Source organism: Oncorhynchus mykiss, chromosome 12 (assembly GCF_013265735.2).
Source record: "Oncorhynchus mykiss isolate Arlee chromosome 12, USDA_OmykA_1.1, whole genome shotgun sequence".
In the NCBI taxonomy this organism is placed as follows: Eukaryota; Metazoa; Chordata; class Actinopteri; order Salmoniformes; family Salmonidae; genus Oncorhynchus; species Oncorhynchus mykiss.
In genome coordinates, this window is record NC_048576.1 from 21,999,236 (window position 1) to 22,024,136 (window position 24,901).

A 24,901-nucleotide genomic window follows, 5' to 3' on the forward strand; every position below is an offset into this window, starting at 1 on the left:
TGAGTGAAAGAGGCTTTGTTGCGGAATAGAAAGCCGACTCTAGATTTGATTTTAGATTGGAGATGTTTGATATGAGTCTGGAAGGAGAGTTTACAGTCTAGCCAGACACCTAGGTACTTATAGATGTCCACATATTCTAGGTCGGAACCATCCAGGGTGGTGATGCTAGTCGGGCGTGCGGGTGCAGGCAGCGAATGGTTGAAAAGCATGCATTTGGTTTTACTAGCGTTTAAGAGCAGTTGGAGGCCACGGAAGGAGTGTTGTATGGCATTGAAGCTTGTTTGGAGGTTAGATAGCACAGTGTCCAAGGAAGGGACGGAAGTATACAGAATGGTGTCGTCTGCGTAGAGGTGGATCAGGGAATCGCCCGCAGCAAGAGCAACATCATTGATATATCCAGAGAAAAGAGTCGGCCCGAGAATTTAACCCTGTGGCACCCCCATAGAGACTGCCAGATGACCGGACAACATGCCCTCCGATTTTACACACTGAACTCTGTCTGCAAAGTAGTTGGTGAACCAGGCAAGGCAGTCATTAGAAAAACCAAGGCAAATGAGTCTGCCGATAAGAATATGGTGATTGACAGAGTTGAAAGCCTTGGCCAGGTCGATGAAGACGGCTGCACAGTACTGTCTTCTATCGATGGCGGTTGTGATATCGTTTAGTACCTTGAGCGTGGCTGAGGTGCACCCGTGACCGGCTCGGAAACCAGATTGCACAGCGGAGAAGGTACGGTGGGATTCGAGATGGTCAGTGACCTGTTTGTTGACTTGGCTTTCGAAGACCTTAGATAGGCAGTTTGGGTCCAGGGTGTCTCCCCCTTTGAAGAGGGGGATGACTGCCACAGCTTTCCAATCTTTGGGGATCGAAGACAATATGAAAGAGAGGTTGAACAGGCTGGTAATAGAGGTTGCGACAATGGCGGCGGATCGTTTCAGAAATAGAGGGTCCAGATTGTCAAGCCCAGCTGATTTGTACGGGTCCAGCTCTTTCAGAACATCTGCTATCTGGATTTGGGTAAAGGAGAACCTGGAGAGGCTTGGGCGAGTAGCTGCGGGGGGGGGGGGGGGGGGGAAGCTGTTGGCAGAGGTTGGAGTAGCCTGGAGGAAGGCATGGCCAGCCGTTGAGAAGTTTTCGATAATCATGGATTTATCCGTGGTGACCGTGTTACCTAGCCTCAGTGCAGTGGGCAGCTGGGAGGAGGTGCTCTTGTTCTCCATGGACTTTACAGTGTCCCAGAACATTTTGGAGTTAGCGCTACAGGATGCAAATTTCTGCCTGAAGAAGCTGGCCTTTGCTTTCCTGACTGACTGCGTGAATTGGTTCCTGACTTCCCTGAACAGTTGCATATCGCGGGGACTATTCGATGCTATTGCAGTCCGCCACAGGATGTTTTTGTGCTGGTCGAGGGCAGTCAGGTCTGGAGTGAACCAAGGGCTATATCTGTTCTTAGTTCTGCATTTTTTGAACGGAGCATGCTTATCTAAAATGGTGAGGAAGTTACTTTTAAAGAATGACCAGGCATCCTCAACTGACGGGATGAGGTCAATATCCTTCCAGGATACCCGGGCCAGGTCGATTAGAAAGGCCTGCTCGCAGAAGTGTTTTAGGGAGCGTTTGACAGTGATGAGGGGTGGTCGTTTGACTGCGGATCCGTAGCGGATACAGGCAATGAGGCAGTGATCGCTGAGATCCTGGTTGAAGACAGCGGAGGTGTATTTGGAGGGCCAGTTGGTCAGGATGACGTCTATGAGGGTGCCCTTGTTTACAGATTTAGGGTTGTACCTGGTGGGTTCCTTGATGATTTGTGTGAGATTGAGGGCATCTAACTTAGATTGTAGGACTGCCGGGGTGTTAAGCATATCCCAGTTTAGGTCACCTAACAGAACAAACTCTGAAGCTAGATGGGGGGCGATCAATTCACAAATGGTGTCCAGGGCACAGCTGGGAGCTGAGGGGGGTCGGTAGCAGGCGGAAACAGGGAACAAATACTTATTTTCCACCATAATTTGCAAACAAATTCAGTAAAAATCCTACAATATGATTTTTCTGGATTTTTTTTTCTCATTTTGTCTGTCATAGTTGAAGTGTACCTATAATGAAAATTACAGGCCTCTCTCATCTTTTTAAGTGGGAGAACTTGCACAATTGGTGGCTGACTAAATACTTTTTTACCCCACTGTACCTAGGTGTCTGGCTAGACTGTAAACTCTCCTTCCAGACTCACATTAAGCATCTCCAATCCAAAATTAAATCTAGAACCAGCTTCCTATTTCACAACAAAGCATCCTTCATTCATGCTGCCAAACATACCCTCATAAAACTGACCATCCTGCCGAACCTCGACTTCGGCGATGTCATTTACAAAATAGCCTCCAACACTCTACTCAACAAATTGGATGCAGTCTATCACAGTACAATCCGTACAGTTTTGTCACCAAAGCCCCATATACTACCCACCACTGCGATCTGTATGCTCTCGTTGGCTGGCCCTCGCTTCATACTCGTCGCCAAACCCACTGGCTCCAGGTCATCTATTAGTCTTTGCTAGGTAAAGCCCAGCCTTATCTCAGCTCACTTGTCACCATAGCATCACCCACCTGTAGCACGCGCTCCAGTAGGTATATTTAACTGGTCACCCCCAAAGCCAATTACTCATTTGGCCGCCTTTCCTTCCAGTTCTCTGCTGCCAATGACTGGAACGAACTGCAAAAATCACTGAAGCTGGATACTCGTATCTCCCTCACTAGCTTTAAGTACCAGCTGTCAGAGCAGCTCACAGATCACTGCACCTGTACATTGCCCATCCAACTACCTCATCCCCATACTTTTATTTATTTGATTTATTTAGCTCCTTTGCACCCCAGTATCTCTACTTGCACATTCATCTTCTGCATATCTATCACCCCAGTGTTTAATTGGTATATTGTAATTACTTCGCCACCATGGCCTATTTATTGCCTTACCTCCCTTATCTTACCTCATATGCACACATTGTATTTAGACTTTTTCTACTGTATTATTGACTGTTTCTGTATTCCATGTGTAACTCTGTGTTGTTGTATGTGTTGAACTGCTTTGCTTTATCTTGGCCAGGTCACAGTTGTAAATGAGAACTTGTTCTCAACTATCCTACCTGGTTAAATAAAGGTGAAAGAAGTTGGGGTGGTATACAGAAGATAGGACTATTTGGTAAAAGACCAAGTCCATATTATGGCAAAAGAGCTCAAATAAGCAAAGAGAAATGACAGTCCATCATAACTTTAAGACATAGAGGTCAGTCAATGTGTACTTTGAAAGTTTCTTCAAGTGCAGTCGCAAAAACCAAGCGCTATGATGAAACTGGCTCTCATGAGGACCGCCACAGGAAAGGAAGACCCAGAGTTAGCTCTGCTGCAGAGGACAAGTTCATTAGAGTTACCAGCCTCAAAAATTGCAGCCAAATAAATGCTTCACAGAGTTCAAGTAACAGACACATCTCAACCTCCACTGTTCAGAGAAGCCTGCGTGAATCAGGCCTTCATGGTCGGATTGCTGCATAGAAACCACTACTAAAGGACGCCAATAAGAAGATACTTGCTTTGGCCAAGAAACACAAGCAACGGACATTAGACCGGTGGAAATCTGTCCTTTGGTCGGAGTCCAAATGTTTTATATTTGGTTCCAACTGCTGTGTCTTTGTGAGAAGCGGAGCAGGTGAACAGATGATCTCCACATGTGTGGTTCCCACCACGAAGCATGGAGGAGGAAGTGTGATGGTGCTTTGCTGGTGACAGAGTCAGTGCTTTATTTATAATTCATGGCACACTTAACCAGCATGGCTACCACAGCATTCTGCAGCGATACGCCATACCATCTGGTTTGCACGTAATGGGACTATCATTTGTTTTTCAACAGGACAATGACCCAACACACCTTCAGGCTGTGTAAGGGCTATTTGACAAAGGAGAGTGATGGAGTGTATCAGATGACCTGGCCTACACAATCACCTGACCTCAACCCATTTGAGATGGTTTGGGATGAGTTGGACCGCAGAGTGAAGGAAAAGCAGCCAACAAGTGCTCAGCATATGTGGGAACTCCTTCAAGACTGTTGGAAAAGCATTCTAGGTGAAGCTGGTTGAGAGACTGCCAAGTGTGTGATTTGTTTAACACTTTTTTGTTTACTACATGATTCCATGTGTTATTTCATAGTTTTGATGTCTACACTATTATTCTACAATGTAGAAAGTAGTAAAAATAAAGAAACCCTTGAATAAGTAATTGTGTCCAAAAAAACTGGTACTGTCCATCATAACTGTAGCAGTGTTGACTAAATACATTTCCATTGGGGTGGAGGCAGAGTAAACTGTTGAGAGGGTGGGGGGAATGACTATTGGGGGAGCAACATGACCATTGAGGGGGTTTGGGAACCAAGTTAAATTAAAAACAAAAATGGTAATAAAAGAAGTACTAATATATATATATTAACAACAACAACAGTGATGCCTGTCGTTGGGGTGGGGGCAGAGTAAAAATCAGTTGGGGGGGAATGTCCATATGGGGGGGAATGACGATGACGACAGAAGCCGTTTCTCTCTCCTATCTCAAGGCCATCAGACTGTTAACTAGCCATCACTAGCCGGTTTCCACCCGGTTACGCAACCCTGCACCTTAGAGGCTGCTGCCTTATATATATATATATATATAGACGTGGACTCCCTGGCCACCTTAATAATGGAGCACTAGTAACTAGTAATGTTTACATACTGCTTTACTCATCTCATATGTATATATTGTATTCTATTCTACTGTTCTTTTAGGCAATACCACTCCAACATTGAGCAATATAATATTTATATATTTCTTAATTCCATTATTTTACTTTTAGATTTGTGTGTGTTGCTGTGAATTGATAGATACTACTGCACTGTAGGAACTAGGAACACAAGCATTTTGCTACACCTGCAATAACATCTGCTAAATATGTGTACGTGACTGATCAAATTTGACTGTCGTCAGCATACTTGATGATGAAGTTGGAACTGTGTCGTGGGTATACCCACGCAGGGAATAGAGGAGGGGACTGATGACGCACCCTTCTGGGCCTCTGTGTTGAGGAGGTAATGTTGCCTACCATCACCACCTGGGAGCGGCCCGTCAGGAAGTCCAGGACCCAGTTGCATAGGGAGGAGACCCAGGGCCTTGAGTTCTGAAATGAGCTTATAGGGCATTATGGTATTGCAGGCAGAGCTGGAGTCGATGAACAGCATCCTCGCATATGCATTCCTTTTGTCCAGGTGGGTAATGGCAATGTGAAGCGCAATGGCAATTGTGTTGTCATTGGATCTGTCAGGGCTGTAGGTGAATTGGAGAGGGTCTAGTGTGTCGGGGAGGTAGGAGGTGATATGGTCTTTGACAAGCCTCTTGAAGCACTTTATGATGACGTAAGTGAGTGCATCTGGTCGGTAGTCGTTCAGTTACTTTCGTTTTGGGCACAGGGATGATAGCGGACATCTTGAAGCAGATGGGTATAGCGGCCTGAGCTAGGGAGATTTAAAATGTCAGAGATCACAACAGCCAGCTGGTCTGAACATGCTCTGAGGGCATGGCTAGGGATGCCGTCTGGGCCGGCAGCCTGCGAGGGTTAACACGTTTGCATGACTTACAGTTGAAGTTGGAAGTTTACATACACTTAGGTTGGAGTCATTAAAACTTGTTTTTCAATCACTCCACAAATTTCTTGTTAACAAACTATAGTTTTGGCAAGTCAGTTAGGACATCTACTTTGTGCATGCCACAAGTAATTTTTCCAACAATTGTTTACAGATTATTTCACTTATATTTCACTGTATCACAATTCCAGTGGGTCAGAAGTTTACACACTAAGTTGACTGTGCTTTTAAACAGCTTGGAAAATTCTAGAAAATGATGTCATGCTTTAGAAGCTTCTGATAGGCTCATTGACATCATTTGAGTCAATTGGAGGTGTACCTGTGGATGTATTTCAAGGCCTACCTTCAAATTCAGTGCATCTTTGCTTGATATCATGGGAAAATCAAAAGAAATCAGCCAAGACCGCAGGAAAAAAAATGGTAGACTTTGTAGACTGATTCATACTTGGGGGCATTTTTCAACCGCCTGAAGGTACCACCTTCATCTGTACAAACAATAGTACGCAAGTATAAACACCATGGGACCACACAACAGTCATACCGCTCAGGAAGGAGACACGTTCTGTCTCCTAGAGATGAACGTACTTTGATGCGAAAAGTGCAAATCAATCCCAGAACAACAGCAAAGGCCCTTGTGAAGATGCTGGAGGAAACAGGTACAAAAGTAACTATATCCACAGTAAAACGAGTCCTATATTGACATAACCTGAAATGTAACTCAGCAAGGAAGAAGCCACAACTCCAAAACCTCCATAAAAAAGCCAGACTACAGTTTGCAACTGGACACGGGGACAAAGATTGTACTTTTTGGAGAAATGTCCTCTTGTCTGATGAAACAAATAGAATTGTTTGGCCATAATGACCATCGTTATGTTTGGAGGAAAAAAGGGGAGGTTTGCAAGCCGAAGAACACTGTAACGGCCATTGGTGGAAGAAGGTGAGGACCAAGGTGCAGCGTGGTAAGTGTTCATCATTTTAATGGTAAAACTGAACACTATCAAACAAGCACACAAATGAACAACCAAAACAGCTCCGTCAGGTGCAAAACACACTAAACAGAAAATAACTACCCACAACCCATAGTGGGAAAACAGGCTGCCTAAGTATGGTTCTCAATCAGAGACAACAATCGACAGCTGCCTCTGATTGGGAACCATACCAGGCCAAACACAGAAATACAAAACCTAAAATACACAGTATAGAATGCCCACCCCAACTCACGCCCTGACCAAACTAAAACAGAGACATAAAAAAGTAACTTAGGTCAGGACGTGACAAACACCATCCCAACTGTGAAGCACGGGAGTGGCAGCATCATGTTGTGGGGGTGTTTTGCTGCAGGAGGGACTGGTGCACTTCACAAAATAGATGGCATCATGAGGAAGAGAAAAGCATATGGATATATTGAAGCAACATCTCAAGACATCAGTCAGGAAGTTCAAGTTTGGTCGCAAATGGGTCTTCCAAATGGACAATGACCCAAAGCATACTTACAAAGTTGTGGCAAAATGGCTTAAAGGACAACAATGTCAAGGTATTGGAGAGGCCATCACAAATCTCTGACCTCAATCCTATAGAAAATTTGTGGGCAGAACTGAAAAAGCTTGTGCGAGCAATGAGGGAACCAAACCTCACTCAGTTACACCAGCTCTGTCAGGAGGAATGGGACACAATTCTTATTGTGGGAAGCTTGTGGAAGGCTACCCAAAACGTTTGACCCAATTTAAACAATTTAAAGGCAATGCTACCAAATACTAATTGAGTGTTGTAAACTTCTGACCCACTGGAAATGTGATGAAAGAAATAAAAGCTGAAATAAATCACTCTACTATTATTCTGACATTTCAAATTCTTAAAATAAAGTGGCAATCCTAACTGACCTAAGACAGGACATTTTACAAGGATTAAATGTCATTGTGAAACTGAGTTTAAATGTATTTAGCTAAGGTGTATGTAAACGTCCGACTTCAACTGTACATACGTCCTCAATGGAGACTGTGATTGTGTAGCCCTGGGGCTCTCTGGGGCTCTCCTGGCAGCCTAGGGTCATTGTGCTCGAATCTTGAGAAAAGGGTGTTTAGCTCACCCGGTAAGGTGGTGTTGGTGATCATGATGTGGCTGGCTTTCCTTTTTGTAATCTGTAAATGTTAAGAGCCCCTGCCACATATGCCTTGTGTTCGACCCGCTGAATTGCTCCTCCACATGTCCCTATACTTGTGATTCACCATCTTGATCCATCTGTATAAGTCATATTTGTACTGTTTAAAAGCAGCTTCTCTTTCAATTTCCCTACAAGGCTGCTATCAATCCACGTTTTGAAGTGGGTTTGTTTTGAAAGATACTATTGGTATCACGTCATCTATGCATTTTTTTATGAATCCGGTGACTGCGTTGGCATATTCATTGACGTTATCTCCAGCGGCGTCCACGTGATCAAAATAGTCTTGGAGCATGAATTCTGATTGGTCGGACCAATGCTGTTCAGACCTGACCCTCAGAATTTCCCTCTTGAGTCTTTGTTTGTAGGAGGGGGGAAGTAATGGAGTCATGGTCGGATTTTCTAAAAGTAGGATGGGAGGGGGCCTTATGCCTGTGTCGAAAAGGCATGTATTAGTGGTCAAGAGTAGAATTTCCGCGAGTTAGACAGTCGATGTGTTAGTAATAATTTGTGAGCACGGTACTCAAATTAGTTTTGTTAAAGTCCCCAAAACAATGAATGCTGCCTCCGAGAATGCAATCTCTAGTTTGATCAGGGTCCAATGAAGATCTCCGAGAGCCTTTTTTGTGTCAGCTCTGGGTGGGATGTACACAGCCATGGCGATAATCCCTGAGAAATCTCTCGAAGGTATTTGATGACTAAGTATTCCAAGTCGGGGGAGCAGAAGCGTGCATGTTCCTGTACGTTTCCCCCGTCGCATCATGTGTTGGTCCTAAATCAGAGGCCACCACCAATGGTCTTGACAGAGAGAGGCTGCTTCCTATCCGCTAAAAAAACTAAAACCTGCTGGTTGTATATAATCCCTATGTTGCAGGATCTGATGTCCCTCTGGAAGGAGATCCTTGCTACTTTTGTTTGTTCATTATTGATTGAACATTGGCGAGTAGTATGCTCGGTAATGGAGGACGTCTTAATCTCACTAAGACCCCACCACGTCTGCGTCTCCGTTGGTATTTTCGCTTCCTACACTCCGGTAGGACTCCAAAGCAGCTTGGTGCCTCGCCAAAGAAGCTAGTCCATTGTTTTTCCATCTCAGGGAGGTCGGGTAGATTGTGAGTACCCAGCGATTTGTATTCCAATAGTTCTACCCAGGTGTATGCAGTAATGCACAAAACAAACTGATTAAGAAAAACCGAAACCTGCAATGTTTTTTAATCAGAGCTCGAGGCGAGGCGCCCTCTGTTGGCGCCATCTTAGTACCCGAGCTGGATCTGTCTGATATTTTTCTAATTGAAACCGACCTCTTTCTGTTATTTATTAGGATTGATCTGTTCATTTATTCCTCGGTTAGATAGGTCCACAGTACCATGACAGTTGTTAAGCTGTGCAGTGGGGCGTGGAACAATTACACTACAGTATACTCCCTTACAAACTTATTCTGCACCAAGTAAACATGATATGATATACTGCCCAACACAATAGGATACTACACAGGCCTATATTATATGACCTCAAGATTAGGGTTGCAAAGGCGGGTATATTACTGGTAACTTTATATATCTCTGGCCCTCTGTGTGGCCTTATAACATTTAAAATATGAAATAATAAAATATGATTTTAAAATAAAAAATAGAAAGGAAAAGCTGTAAAACATTATCCTAAATATAACCCATAAATTTAGTGAATACTGTGGATGTTAAATAGGAGGGTTTCGGAATGACTGATTCGTTATAAATATTTTTTTAAACACTTAGTAAAATAAATATGTCAGTACAGTGCCTAGCAAAACTATTCACCTCCCTTGGCATTTCAACTATTTTGTTGGATTACAACCTGTCATTTAAATGGATTTTTATTTCGATTTCATGAAATGGACATACACAAAATAGTCCAAATTTGTGAAGTAAAATGAAAAAACGAACATGTTTAAAAATATTTAACGGAAAAGTGGTGTGTGCATATGTATTAACTCCCTTTGCTTCAGAAGTCACATAATTAGTTAAATAAAGTCCACCTGTGTGCAATCTAAGTGTCACATTATCTCAGTATATACACACCTGTTCTGAAAGGCCACAGAGTCTGCAACACCACTAAGCAAGGGGCACCACCAAGCAAGCTGCACCATGAAGACCAAGGAGCTCTCCAAACAGATCTTGGACAAAGTTGTGGAGAACTACAGATCAGGGTTGGGTTATAAAAAAATATCCGAAACTTTGAACATCCCACGGAGCACAAATAAATCCATTATTAAAAAATGTAAAGAATATGGCACCATAACAAACCTGCCAAGAGAGGGCAGCACACCAAAACTCATGGACCAAGCAAGGAGGGCATTAATCAGAGGCAACATAGAGACCGAAGATGACCCTGAAGGAGCTGCAAAGCTCCATAGCAGAGATTGGAGTATCTGTCCATAGGACCACTTTAAGCCATACACTCCACTGAGCTGTGCTTTACAGAATGGCCTGAAAAGCTATTGCTGAAAGAAAAAAAAATAAGCAAACACGTTTGGTGTTCGGCAAAAGGCATGTGGGAAACTACCAAAACATAGGGAAGAAAGTACTCTGGTCAGATTAGACTAAAATGTAGCTTTTTGGCCATCAAGGAAAATGCTATGTCTGGCGCAAACCCAACACCTCATCACCCCGAGAACACCATCCCGACAGTGAAAAACATCCCCACAGCATGATGCTGCCACCACCATGCTTGGTGGTGGCAGCATCATGCTGTGGGGATGTTTTTCATTGGCAGGGATTGGGAAATTTGTCAGAATTGAAGGAATGATGGATGGCATGAAATACAGGGTAATTCTTGAGGGTAACCTGTTTCAGTCTTTGAGACTGGGATGGAGGTTCACCTTCCAGCAGGACAATTTCCCTAAACATACTGCTAAATCAACACTTGAGTGGTTTAAGGGGAAACAGTTAAATGTCTTGGAATGGCCAAGTCCAAGCCCAGACCTCAATCCAATTGAGAATCTGTGGTATGACTTAAAGATTGCTGTACACCAGCGGAACCCATCCAACTTGATGAAGCTGGAGCAGTTTTGCCTTGAATGGGCAAAAATCCCAGTGGCTAGATGTGCCAAGTTTATAGAGACATACCCCAAGAGACTTGCAGCTGTAATTGCTGAAAAAGGTGGCTCTACAAACTATTGACTTTGGGGGGGGGGGGGGGGTGAATAGTTATGCAAGCTCAACTTCTGTTTTTTTGTCTTATTTGTTTGATTCACAAGAAAAAATCATTAGCATCTTCAAAGTGGTAGGCATGCTGTGTAAATCAAATGATACAACCTCCCCCCCAAAAATACAATTTTAATTCCTGGTTGTAAGGCAACAAAAAAGGAAAAATGCCAAGGGGGGTGAATACCTTCGCAAGCCACTAAGTATTTGTTGTAAAAGTTTGGCGCCAAACTAGTGGCAGTTGTGAACACATTCAATAGTTGCAGTTAATTGAAAATAATGCCATTGTTGATTAGATGCTTTTTTCATTAATTAGACTATTTTCTCTTAACAATGTGGTCTACAGTGCCTTGCGAAAGTATTCGGCCCCCTTGAACTTTGCGACCTTTTGCCACATTTCAGGCTTCAAACATAAAGATATAAAACTGTATTTTTTTGTGAAGAATCAACAACAAGTGGGACACAATCATGAAGTGGAACGACATTTATTGGATATTTCAAACTTTTTTAACAAATCAAAAACTGAAAAATTGGGCGTGCAAAATTATTCAGCCCCTTTACTTTCAGTGCAGCAAACTCTCTCCAGAAGTTCAGTGAGGATCTCTGAATGATCCAATGTTGACCTAAATGACTAATGATGATAAATACAATCCACCTGTGTGTAATCAAGTCTCCGTATAAATGCACCTGCACTGTGATAGTCTCAGAGGTCCGTTAAAAGTGCAGAGAGCATCATGAAGAACAAGGAACACACCAGGCAGGTCCAAGATACTGTTGTGAAGAAGTTTAAAGCCGGATTTGGATACAAAAAGATTTCCCAAGCTTTAAACATCCCAAGGAGCACTGTGCAAGCGATAATATTGAAATGGAAGGAGTATCAGACCACTGCAAATCTACCAAGACCTGGCCGTCCCTCTAAACTTTCAGCTCATACAAGGAGAAGACTGATCAGAGATGCAGCCAAGAGGCCCATGATCACTCTGGATGAACTGCAGAGATCTACAGCTGAGGTGGGAGACTCTGTCCATAGGACAACAATCAGTCGTATATTGCACAAATCTGGCCTTTATGGAAGAGTGGCAAGAAGAAAGCCATTTCTTAAAGATATCCATAAAAAGTGTCGTTTAAAGTTTGCCACAAGCCACCTGGGAGACACACCAAACATGTGGAAGAAGGTGCTCTGGTCAGATGAAACCAAAATTGAACTTTTTGGCAACAATGCAAAACGTTATGTTTGGCGTAAAAGCAACACAGCTGAACACACCATCCCCACTGTCAAACATGGTGGTGGCAGCATCATGGTTTGGGCCTGCTTTTCTTCAGAAGGGACAGGGAAGATGGTTAAAATTGATGGGAAGATGGAGCCAAATACAGGACCATTCTGGAAGAAAACCTGATGGAGTCTGCAAAAGACCTGAGACTGGGACGGAGATTTGTCTTCCAACAAGACAATGATCCAAACCATAAAGCAAAATCTACAATGGAATGGTTCAAAAATAAACATATCCAGGTGTTAGAATGGCCAAGTCAAAGTCCAGACCTGAATCCAAAAAAGAACTGAAAACTGCTGTTCACAAATGCTCTCCATCCAACCTCACTGAGCTCGAGCTGTTTTGCAAGGAGGAATGGGAAAAAAATTCAGTCTCTCGATGTGCAAAACTGATAGAGACATACCCCAAGTGACTTACAGCTGTAATCGCAGCAAAAGGTGGCGCTACAAAGTATTAACTTAAGGGGGCTGAATAATTTTTCAGTTTTTGATTTGTTAAAAAAGTTTGAAATATCCAATAAATGTCGTTCCACTTCATGATTGTGTCCCACTTGTTGTTGATTCTTCACAAAAAAATACAGTTTTATATCTTTATGTTTGAAGCCTGAAATGTGGCAAAAGGTCGCAAAGTTCAAGGGGGCCGAATACTTTCGCAAGGCACTGTATCTACTAGAAACTCATGGACAATATGGACACAGATATAATAAATGAATACTATATAAAAAATATATATTTTTAAAGTTATTCAAGAATAAATGACCAGAATGACGATACATTGCCATAGATTTTCTGTTAATTACTGAAGATTGCAGTAACTTCGGTAAATTGCCGGTAGCTTTGCAACCCTATCCAAGAAACTAACAAAATAGACTTGGTGGAAGCTGGTGCTACTGTGTAATTATCTAACACATGAAATCCTTGCTGTTATTGTACAGTAAAGCACCCAATATCAGGAGTGACTAATCTCTAACAAACACTCACTGAACACGAGACTGTTCTGTTTCAGAGATGTTAGTGGGCTTAAGTAGGTTTTTGGGGCCGTGCATACAGTATCACTCCTCTGATGTCCGTTTGCTGTTCGCTGTTCATTTGTTTGCAGTGGAGTTATGGCAGTAGCTGTCCCAGTTAGTGGATGTGCCAGCGATAGATGGACAGATCGGCAGACGGACAGACTCACCAGGCTTGCGACTTCCTCCTGGGAAGGCTTTGTCTCATCCACTTGGAGTGAGGGGTCAGGTGGAATATCAGCTGTCTGCAGATCTTGTTGGATGACTTCAGTGTATCTCTTTCCTGTAATATATACACACACACTACATTACATTACTTACATACATGCATACATAGGGTGAAAGTGTCAAAGTGACTGCTCTTGTTGACTCTGAACTGAATACATTTAATGAAAATAGGCCTATTTTCCTTTCCGACATCATGAACAATGGAATTAGACCCCTGCATTTTCCTTCATATGATGTCAAATGCATCATACGGGGATGATTTCTGTAAAACATTTTGCGACTATGTCAACAATGCACTAATGAAACAAATACCCAAATATTGTTTTTGAGTGGAATTTTCCTTTAAACCACATTTAGGACAACAGGTAACATTGTGACGCCTAATAATTAATTGATACATTTTAGAAGCCCAAGGCAGAACATCTTGGATACACATATTTCAATGGACCACTGTTTCACTTATGTCCTTGCAACCCCTATTATGCCACATTGAGGTGTGTAGTGATGGGGCTGTTTCCTTTGTTCTTCGAATGTTGGTTTAAAATGTGAAGGTTATTTATATTGTCTGATCCCCTTCACTTATCCCACTACAAACAATCCAACCATTTGGCTGCTATCACCACATTATCTCAAGGCCCTTCTCCCTTGTCCATCCAACATTGTTATACATCAAAATATACTTTAGCATCTCTGTCAGTCCCCCTCTCCTTGGTCTTGCTCTTGTTCCATTGCTCTTTCTCCCTCATAATAACATGTTTTTCTCTTTGATGTGAATTGGGGCATTGTCAACATGGAATCAAATTCAAAATTGATTCAGAATATGCACAGGCAGTAGCCACCACATGGCTTTTGAGATATAGATACACAGTACTATGGTTGAATGCACAATAAAGGTAATGTTTTGAAGCAGTGAAACTGGTTCTTCACGTTTTGATGAGTTGTTGTTGACATTGGATTGTACTTTTGACAGTTGTAGAAATGACACCACACTGTGACTGACCTACTTATTGTCATTAGTTATAAATAGGCGCCCCATGTCTCCAGCACCTTGAGTGAATACCTGCACACACACACAAATGCGTCATTCAGAGCCTAATCATAACTGTATGATTTATGGCAGCAGTTGGAAGGCTGGAACCAAACCAAATGGCCTAGCAGTCATATTTCTAAGACCATCATCTATTTGCTCTTGAATTGACCCTTGCAGCCGTGGATTCCTAAACGTTCAATTTTCTGTGCCTGCTCATTTGATGTTCCCTGACAACAGCACGGCTGAGGTGGTTGAGACAAACAGACAAACAGACAGCTCAACAGTCAGACATTACAATGGGCTTACCCTCTTTGGACACTGCATGTCTTTGGCCAGGCTGAGCAAGAGCTCATGGGAGATTGGATCCACCAGGTTGAGAAAGGCTGAGTTCTTATAGAGGATATCATTGAGGGATGTTCCCTGGAGTCCCAAGTCCTGTGGGAACACAGAGCAAGAGAGAATAATCTACCATTGGTGTTTCTTTTCAATCATTCCAAGATCCAACAAGGGGGGAATTACAATATTTTTAAGTGCAAGTCATGCATCATTAAGTATTCAAGTGACATGATGTGGACTGCTTAATGGTAACAGATTATCAATGTATTTACATAATCCTTTCATCAGCCACTTTCATTGTTATGTTCATTTATCAAGCTGAGAGGATTTTACACTAAGAGTGCCAAACGGGACAAGGCACAGGATAGGCAGAGGTGTGGGATGGGGGTTTAAAAGCAGGACAATTTCTCCCAAAATGACATTTCAAACACACAACAACTAAAGTGATGTGCTGTGCCCTCAGTCACCCCTAACAGTAAAATGATGTTCTATTGCATAACATGCACTCTAGGGACAGTGACTTTACTGCTGTGATCTGCATGGGGTCTGCAATGTGCCTTAGGACACTTCCATCCCTAAAAGCCTTGGGTTTTTACACACAACACTGAACATACTCCAGAGCTATCCAAAAAATACCTCTAAAAACACCACGCAGGCACTTAGAGAAATGGTTCAAGTCTACAGCACTCCCGCTCCCCACCATCTTCTATGGAATTCAAATGGCATGCGTGTGTGATGTGCAGAAGGGTTTAATAAAAACGAGGAATGAGAACCTCCCCAGAGGTTGTTCTTACTAGTATCATCTGCAGGGCTGCTGCTATTTGCAGTGAGTGTAAATAGAGTGAGGCAAAGGAAGCTGCAACGTCAGGTAATGCTCTGAGGGCTGCTCTGAGGGCTGCTCTGAGGGCTGCTCTGAGGGCTGCTGCTGGTGAGGGGGATTGATGTCATCGTGAGCCCGGGTTTGAGACGTAACGCTTTGACACACATCAAAAGGCCTTCGATGCAACCCTCAGCAACCTCCCATATCGAGGAGGATGAGATCAACCAAACACACACCTCCCTGAAACAAATGAGCTGAAACTGCAGGCAAGCCGTGACAGAAAGCCTCGAAAACAAAACCTCCACCACAATGAAAGGTTAAGGCGGAGTAGAGCAGAGGAGAACAAAACTAAATTCAGGAAAACATATATCCCTTCATAATTCATTTGTTTCAGGACTTGGTTTACTAACGGGTTCTAAGTCAAATGGGGGCTATATGATATCAAGGTAAATCATACAAAATAGGATTTTCTCCATTTCTGTTCTACAGTACGTGCAAAGCTGCTGTTGGTCTGTTTACTTGCTGGACTCCATGCAATGTGAATATGGTAGTGTAATGAACACAAGGGGAGACAGAGAGCTGGTTTCAAGCACAGGGTGCAGCAGGTGTTTATTGTAAAGGACCACCTCAGGAGGCAGGTAGCTGGGTCCAGGAGCAGGCAGAAGGTCATAAACGGGGTCCAAAAGGGCAACAGTACAGTCAGGGAAAAGGCTAGTAATGTAGTCTGGGAGATCAGGCAATAGGTAGATAACAGGAAATCCGCTAGGCTAAAGTACAGGCAGGGAATAGGCAGAAGGTGTTGTTAGTGAGGCAGGCAAAACTATCATACACGGGAGGAGGAAATTGAGGGAAACACAGTGCTCCGTAAGCCATGTGTCACAAAACAAACAGCACCTCACAGTGATGGGGTGCAGAACTGAACTAAATAGTGTGTGATAATGACATACAGGTGTGTGAACAGGTGATTAGAATTCAGGTGATTGGGATCTGGAGAGTGAGCTGCGTTCAGGGGATCTAGGTGTTTGAGTATGTGAGCTGCATTCAAGGGATCTACGTGTTTGAGTTGGAAGCAGATGTTACTGAGCAGGGGGCCTCCCCCAGGAACGTGGAGCTGGGCGGTCAGGACGGTTACAGTGGAAAGCGGCTGGGTCGAAGATGTCCTGGACTGGGACCCAGGACCCCAGGACCATTCTTCTGGTTCGTACCCCTCCCAATCCATCAGGTGGTGGATGCGACCAACCAGGCGCTTGGAATCAAGGAGGGCTTGAAAGGAATAAGCCGGTGCACCGCCGACGTCAAATAGATGGGGTGCGTCGAGGTGCGCCACAGGAGGATGGAGAGGGCTGTACCTCACAGGCTTGAGAAGGGACACATGGAAAGATGTGGAGACGGTAGGTGACAGGATTGATGCAGTGTGTTATTTTGAAGGGACCAATGAACAGTGGACTGAACTTTTTGCATGGGTCACGAAGCCGGATGTCCAGTGTAGAGAGCCACACACGTTGCCCAAACTGGCTCACTCTGTCGAAACCACTCATCGACGGCAGGCACAGTTCCCGGGTTCTGTCTCCCATGGGAACACGGGGGGTTGGTATCCGAGGACACACTGAAAAGGAGTGAGATGGAGTGAGGAATGCACCAGGGAGTTCTGTGCATATTCGGCCCAGGCTAGATAGCGACTCTTGTGTGGTTGGTGGGTGCAGTGTTGGCGAAGTTATTTCCCTATTTCCTGATTCAGGTGTTCCATCTGCATGTTGGTTTGGGGATGGTATCCGGAGGATAGGCTGATGGAGACCCCCAGTCGGTCGCAGAAGGCTCGCCACACCCTGGAGACGAACTGGGGTCTCCGAAACAATGTCTTCAGGGATCCCATACAGACGGAACACCTGTTGGAACATGCACTCAGCCATTTCCATGGCATTAGGTAGATGCGGAAGGGGGATGAGTCGGCACAGCTTGGAGAACCTGCGTTCAGGGGATCTAGGTGAGCTGCGTTCAGGGGATCTAGGTGTTTGAGAGTGTGAGCTAAGTTCAGGGGATGTACGTGTTTGAGGGTGTGTTGGAAGCAGACATTACAAGTAGCACATCTTGGAGAACCTGCGTTCAGGGGATCTAGGTGTTTGAGAGTGTGAGCTAAGTTCAGGGGATGTACGTGTTTGAGGGTGTGAGTTGGAAGCAGACATTACAAGTAGCAGACGAGGGCATAGGGCTATACATGTACAGTGCCTTTGGAAAGTATTCAGACCACTTTACTTTTTCCACATTTTGTTAGGTTACAGCCTTATTCAAAAATGTATTAAATTGTTTTTCCCCTCATCAGTCTACACACAATACTCCATTATGACAAAGCAAAAACTGTTTTTTAGACACTTTCAGTTTTAGAATAAGGCTGTAACGCAACAAAATGTGGAAATGTCAAGAGGTTTGAATACCTGTCAAGGGGTTTTCCAGTCCGGAGCCTCCGGAGACGATCCACGGTCCGGAGCCTCCGGCGACAATCCACGGTCTGGATCCTCTGGCGACTATCCACGGCCCCGATTCCTCCGGCGACGATCCACGGTCCGGAGTCCCCGGCGACGATACACGGTCCGGAGCTTCTGGCGACGATCCATGGTCCGGTTCCTCCGGCGACGATCCACGGCCCGGTTCCTCTGGCGACTATCCACGGTCCAGAGTCCCCGGCGATGATCCACGGTCCGGTTCCTCCGGCGACGATCCCTGCACCAGAGACGCCACCGAAGTTTTCTGCAATTCTACACGTTTCCATGGCTTATGACGTGTTCATATGCTATCTGGGGGGGGGGGGGGGGGGGGGGGGCAGCCAACTTGTTCATATGCTATCTGGGGGGCCCCGACCTCCAGGGGGCCCAAAACCGACATGTTTATATGCTATTTGTATTTTTTGAGGGGTTGGGGGTCAGTGCCCTGCGTACCCGGTCGGTAATCCAGCCATGGACAAGAGAAGGTGGAGCTGAGCAAGTTTTCATTAATGTAACTTCAGGGCTACAGGGAAGCAGAGCAGCGCAAGGTCACGCCTTTTGCCGCTGTTTCAATTTGATGATTGGAACGTGGCTCAGATAATTCATACATTTGTGTGCAATTCACAAGCACCATCCAGCATGGCAGGATAAATATGTGGACACATTTAATGTACACTATGTAGAACTGTGTAATGTAGGAAAACATTGCATTTCTGTGTCCCTGAGAATAATATCTAAGGAATAGAAAATTGGCCTTTCGTTTTACATATTCAGTGGTTGCCCTCTATATACTCCATTTGTAACGATCGTCGTAGGAAGGAGACCAAAGCGCAGCTTGGTGTGAATACATACTTTTAATGTAAGACGAATGAACACGAAGTACTCTAAACAAACAAACAAACAAACAAACGTGACCGCTATCAACACTGAGTGCAAACGTGCAACATCACATAGACAATCACCAACGAATTACCCAAGGCATATGGCTGCCTAAATATGGTTCCCAATCAGAGACCGATAAACAGCTGCCTTTAATTGAGAACCAATCTAGGCAACCATAGACATACAAAACACCTAGACTAGTAAACAACCCCATAAACATACCAAAACCCTAAACAATACAAAAACACAACAAAACACCCCTTGTCACACCCTGACCTAACCAAAATAATAAAGAAAACAAAGAACTAAGGTCAGGGCGTGACAGTACCCCCCTTCCCCAAAGGTGCGGACTCCCGGGCCGCCAACCTAAACGGGAGGGTCTGGGTGGGCATTACTCCGCGGTGGCAGTTCTGGTGAGGGACGTGGGCCCCGCTGCACTTCTGACTCGGCCCACTTACGTAATGTCTCTGGAGCGGGAACACTCACCACCTACCCCAGAATAGAGGACGCCACTGGAGTGAGTGGCGCCTCTGGACTGGCAGGAGACTCTGGAAGCGCCGGACAGGGGGGAGCACCTGTAGGGAGGAGACGGAGAGACAGCCTGGTGCGGGGGGCTGCCACCAGAGGCCTAGTGTGTGGAGGAGGCACCGGATAGACCGGACCATGGAGGCGCACTGGAGGTCTCGAGCACCGAGCCTGCACAACCCTACCTGGCTGCATATTCCCCGTAGCCAGGCCAGTGCTGTGAGGTGGAATAGACCGCACTGGGCTGTGCTGGCGAACCAGGGACACCATGCGTAGGGCTGGTGCCATGTACCCTGGCCAGAGGAGAGGCACTGGAGACCAGATGCGCTGAGCCGGCTTCATGGCACTTGGCTCGATGCCCACTCTAGCCCGGCCGATGAGGCGCTGCTATGTAACGCACCGGGCTATGCCTGCGCCCCGGGGACACCGTCCGCCTCACGGCATAACACGGAGCCTGCCCGGTCCACCTCTCTCCACGGTAAGCACAGGGAGTTGGCGAAGGTCTCCTATCTGACTTAGCCACACTCCCGTGTGCCCCCCCCATACATTTTTGGGGCGTCCTCTCGTGCTGCCTCCTCATACCACCGCCGCTCAGCTTTCGCTGCATCCAGCTCTGCTTTGGGTCGGCGATATTCCATAGCCTGTGCCCAGGGTCCCTTGCCGTCCAGAATCTCCTCCCATGTCCAGGAGTCTTGAGATTTCTGCCGCTGCCCGTTACCACGCTGCTTGGTCCTTGGTTGGTGGGTGATTCTGTCACGATAGTCGTAGTGAAGAGACCAAAGCGCAGATTGATGTGAATACATACTTTTAATGTAAGACGAATGAACACGAAGTACACCAAACAAACAAACAAACAAACAAACCAAAACAAAACAAAACAAAACAACCATGACCGCTATCAACACTGAGTGCAAACATGCAACATCAAATCGACAATCACCCACGAATTACCCAAGGAATATGGCTGCCTAAATATGGTTCCCAATCAGAGACAACGATAAACAGATGCCTCTAATTGAGAACCAATCTAGGCAACCATAGACATACAAAACACCTAGACTAGTAAAACAACCCCATAAACATACCAAAACCCTAGACAGGACAAAAACACAACAAAACACCCCTTGTCACATCCTGACCTAAACAAAATAATAAAGAAAATAATGATAACTAAGGTCAGGGCGTGACACTATTTCAGTCTCCGTTTGTCACCTTTCTGAAATGTGATATTCCACGAAGAGCCTGAAGACCTACACCTCAACAGCAGTGAAGGTGTTACCATACATACCTGAGCCAGACAAGGCAGACAATCTGACACAGTAGTTACAATTTGGATCTGTGATTATGTAATGGGCAAGCCACTGAATAATTGTACCCTAAACTACCCTAAACTAAATTACACTATATATACAAAAGTATGTGGACACCCCTTCAAATGAGTTGTTGCTTAAAGGTGTATAACATCGAGCACACAACCATGCAATCTCCATAGACAAACATTGACAGTAGAATGGCCTTAATGAAGAGCTCAGTGACATTCAATGTGTCACGTCATAGGATGCCACCTTTCAAACTAGTCAGTTCATCACATTTCTGCCCTGCAAGAGCTGCCCGGTCAACTGTAAGTGCTGTTATTGTGAAGTGGAAACGTCTAGGAGCAACAACGGGTCAGCCGTGAAGTGGTAGGTCACACAAGGCGAACAGAGCGGTAGAGAGCGCAGTGTGATAAAATTGTCTGTCCTCGGTTGCAACTCTCACCAGCGAGTTCCAAACTGCCTTTGGAAGCAATGCCAAGTGTCTGCTGGAGTGGTGTAAACCTCGCTGCCGTTCTCTGCAGGGATGAATTACGCTTCACCATCTGGCAGTCCGACGGACAAATCTGGATTTGGGGAATGCCAGGAGAACGCTACCTGCCCCCAATGCATAGTGCCTACTGTAACGTTTGGTGGAGGAATAATGGTCTGGGGCTTAATGTCACTAGATGATTCTGTGCTTCCAACTTTGTGGCAACAGTTTGGGGAAGGCCCTTTCCTGTTTCAGCATGACAATGCCCCCTTGCACAAAGCAAGGTCCATACAGAAATGGTTTGTCGAGAATGGTGTGGAAGAACTTGACTGGCCTGCACATAGCCCTGACCTCAACTCCATCGAACACGTTTGGCATGAATTGGAACACTGACTGCGAGCAACAACAAAAAAGCCTAATCACCCAACATCAGTGCCCAACCTCACTAATGCTCTTGTGGCTGAATGGGGAAACCCCAAAATAAAGGGGAAACCCCAAAATATGAAGTAACACGCCTAATTTACAAACAAACCTACAGTCACTTACACAGGCATAATAATCTAACATGAATAATAAATGCAGCATTTTACCAGTACATTTCATATTTTTGATCAGGCTGACTTGAGTGACAACTTGTGGATACTGCTGATCTAACAGCATCAAATTCTGCAGGTGCACCAAATAATCTACGGACGGACACATTTTATGAAGTTTAGGAGAAGTAAACTATTATTCAATGTTAAACATTCTCTCTTACCTTTCTTAGCAATTTGAGCACCTCGACTGCATGTTCGTGTTTCTGTTCTCGAAGAAGCTTCTGTATTTCACGGATCCATGCCACCCGTCTCACATAGGGGCTGTGCTTGGTTTTCCGCAGCATCCCTGGGAGCTTATCTGACTTCAGCATCAGGGATGTAAACAATAATTCCCCGCCTCCCTTGCCACCACTCCGCTCAGTTTCTCCGGAGCTGTCATGCTGCTGGCGTCTCCTGTTGGAAAATGTGGTTTCTATTTGGTCCAGACTTCTTTGCCTGGTCAATTTAGAACCCATTACTTCACAGAATGTTTCAGTTGAACAACAGTTCCTAGACGCTATATACATGTACCTGACAGAATGTAGCCATAACAGTTACACAGTAGCCTAAACTTGGATATTGAGTAACGCACACACGTTTTTTTTTTATCTGAACAGAATGAAAACAAAGGGAGAAAATATAGGTTGATAAATTACTATATTCTCTATTAGATTACATTTAGAGCATTAAACCAGCAGTATTGATTAGCTTTCTATTCATATTCAAATAATTTCCACCGTCTTGCCGTTATAACCATGCACTGCCACGACAGAGCTCGAGCAGTCAGTGTAGCCTACTACAACATCACGTGGCGATCGTGTTCTTCGCTTCCAATAAGAATCCGCGCTGCCTCGATCAGTCATGGGATTACTCTCTCAGTAAACTCGACTGTCCAAGACCAGTTATGTTGTTTAGCAGCTCATGATGGTTTAGCTTTCTATTTGAGAGGGATGATTTAATGCTAATACATTTTGTACACAGTTTGTCAATTATCATAGTAATTATCATATCACATACTATCAGTCTGAATAATGACCCAGGAGGAGATGGCTGCGGTTTTAAGATATACTAACTAATTGTGATATTGTGTGTTTTTTTCTCGTTATTTGTAACTTATTTTGTACATAATGTTTCTGCCACCATGTCTTATGACCAAAAAGAGCTTCTAGATATCAGGACAGTGATTACTCACCCCATACTGGATGAATACTTTTTCTTTAACAAGTCGGAAGGGAAGGATTTACTTCAGATGCCCGACAAGACCCTCACCGCTGTCATTCGCAGGAGAAAGAGACAGAGATATCAGACAAAGGTCTGGGTAATCTCCCTTTACCATCGGTCCTATTAGCCAACGTACAATCATTGGATAATAAAATAGACAAACTATGATCACGTATATCCTACCAACGGGACATTTAAAAACTGTAATATCTTATGTTTCACCAAGTCCTGGCTGAACGATGACATGAATAACATACAGCTGGCGGGTTCTACGCTTTTTCGGCAGGATAGAACAGCGGCCTCTGGTAAGACAAGGGGCGGCCTCTATGTTTATTTGTAAACAACAGCTGGTGCACAAAATCTAAGGAAGTCTTAAGGTTTTGCTCGCCTGATAAGCTGTAGACCACACTATTTACCAAGAATTTTCACCTATATTCTTCGTAAATGTCTATTTACCATCACAAACCGATGCTGGCACTAAGTTCGCACTAAATGAGCTTCATGCGCCATAAGAAAACAGGAAACCGCTCACCCAGAGGTGATGCTCCTAGTGTCCGGGGACTTTAATGCAGGGAAACTTAAATCCGTTTTACCTCATTTCTACCAGCCTGTTAAATGTGCAACCAGAGGGGGAAAAAACTCTAGACCACCTTTACTCCACACACAGAGATGCTTACAAAGCACTTCTTCGCCCTCCATTTAGAAAGTCTTACCATCATTCTATCCTATTGATTGCTGCTAACATCGATGTGTCTGCTTGGGGGGAATATATCACAGCCGTATATATTACCCCCCAAGCAGACACATCGATGGCCCTGAACAAACTTTATTGGACTCTATGTAAACTGGAAACCACATATCCTGAGGCTGCATTCATTGTATCTGGGGATTTAAACAAGGCTAATCTGAAAAAAAGACTCCCTAAATTCTATCAGCATATCGATTGCACAACCAGGGCTGGTAAAACCCTGGATCCTTGTTATTCTTCCACGATGCATATAAGGCCCTCCCCCGCCCTCCTTTCGGAAAAGCTGACCACGACTCCACTTTGTTGCTTCCAGCCTACAGACAGAGACTAAAACAAGAAGCTCTCACGCTCAGGTCTGCTCAACGCTGGTCCGACCAATCTGATTCCACGCTCCATGCTTTGATCACGTGGATTGGGATTTGTTCCGCACTACGTCCAAAAACAACATTGACGAATAAGCTGATTCAGTGAGCGAGTTCATTAGAAAGTGCATTGACGATGTTATACCCACAGCAACGATTAAAACATTCCCAAACCAGAAACCGTGGATTGAAAAGCGCGAACCACTGCTTTTAACCAGGGCAAGGTGACCGGAAACATGACCGAATACAAGAGACAAAGTAGTCGCAATTCAAAGGCTCAGACACAAGAGGTATGTGGCAGGGTCTACAGTCAATCACGGATTAAAAAAAGAAAAACCAGCCCCGTCGCGGACCAGGATGTCTTGCTCCCAGACAGACTAAATAACTTTTTTGCCCGCTTTGAGGACAATACAGTGCCACTGACATGGCCAGCTACCAAAACCTGCGTACTCTCCTTCACTGCAGCCAATGTGAGTAAAACATTTAAACTTGTTAACCCTCGCAAGGCTGCGGGCCCAGACGGCATCCCCAGCCGCGTCCTCAGAGCATGTGCAGACCAGCTGGCTGGTGTGTTTACAGACATATTCAATCAATCCTTATCCCAGTCTGCTGTTCCCACATGCTTCAAGAGGGCCACCT

The 24,901-nt window shown here is 44.6% G+C and overlaps 1 protein-coding gene across 2 annotated transcripts in view; it reads right to left on the reverse strand.

Annotated features, from left to right (window-relative positions):
- Window positions 1–22,732, reverse strand: part of LOC110537205 (leucine-rich repeat-containing protein 75B-like) — a 44,622-nt gene extending 21,890 nt beyond the window's left edge. The window contains exons 1-4 of one of the 2 annotated variants that reach the window (XM_021623062.2): window positions 22,463–22,732; window positions 22,114–22,345; window positions 14,835–14,963; window positions 13,441–13,553 (exon numbers count right to left, since the gene is read on the reverse strand). In XM_021623062.2, coding sequence (XP_021478737.2) covers window positions 13,441–13,553; window positions 14,835–14,963; window positions 22,114–22,263 — 392 coding nt within the window. In that variant the 5' untranslated portion in view covers window positions 22,264–22,345; window positions 22,463–22,732. Of the gene's footprint in view, window positions 1–13,440; window positions 13,554–14,834; window positions 14,964–22,113 lie in introns of both variants that reach the window. The other variant, XM_021623061.2, reaches the window with a different exon arrangement.
- Window positions 22,733–24,901: the final 2,169 nt, after the last annotated feature.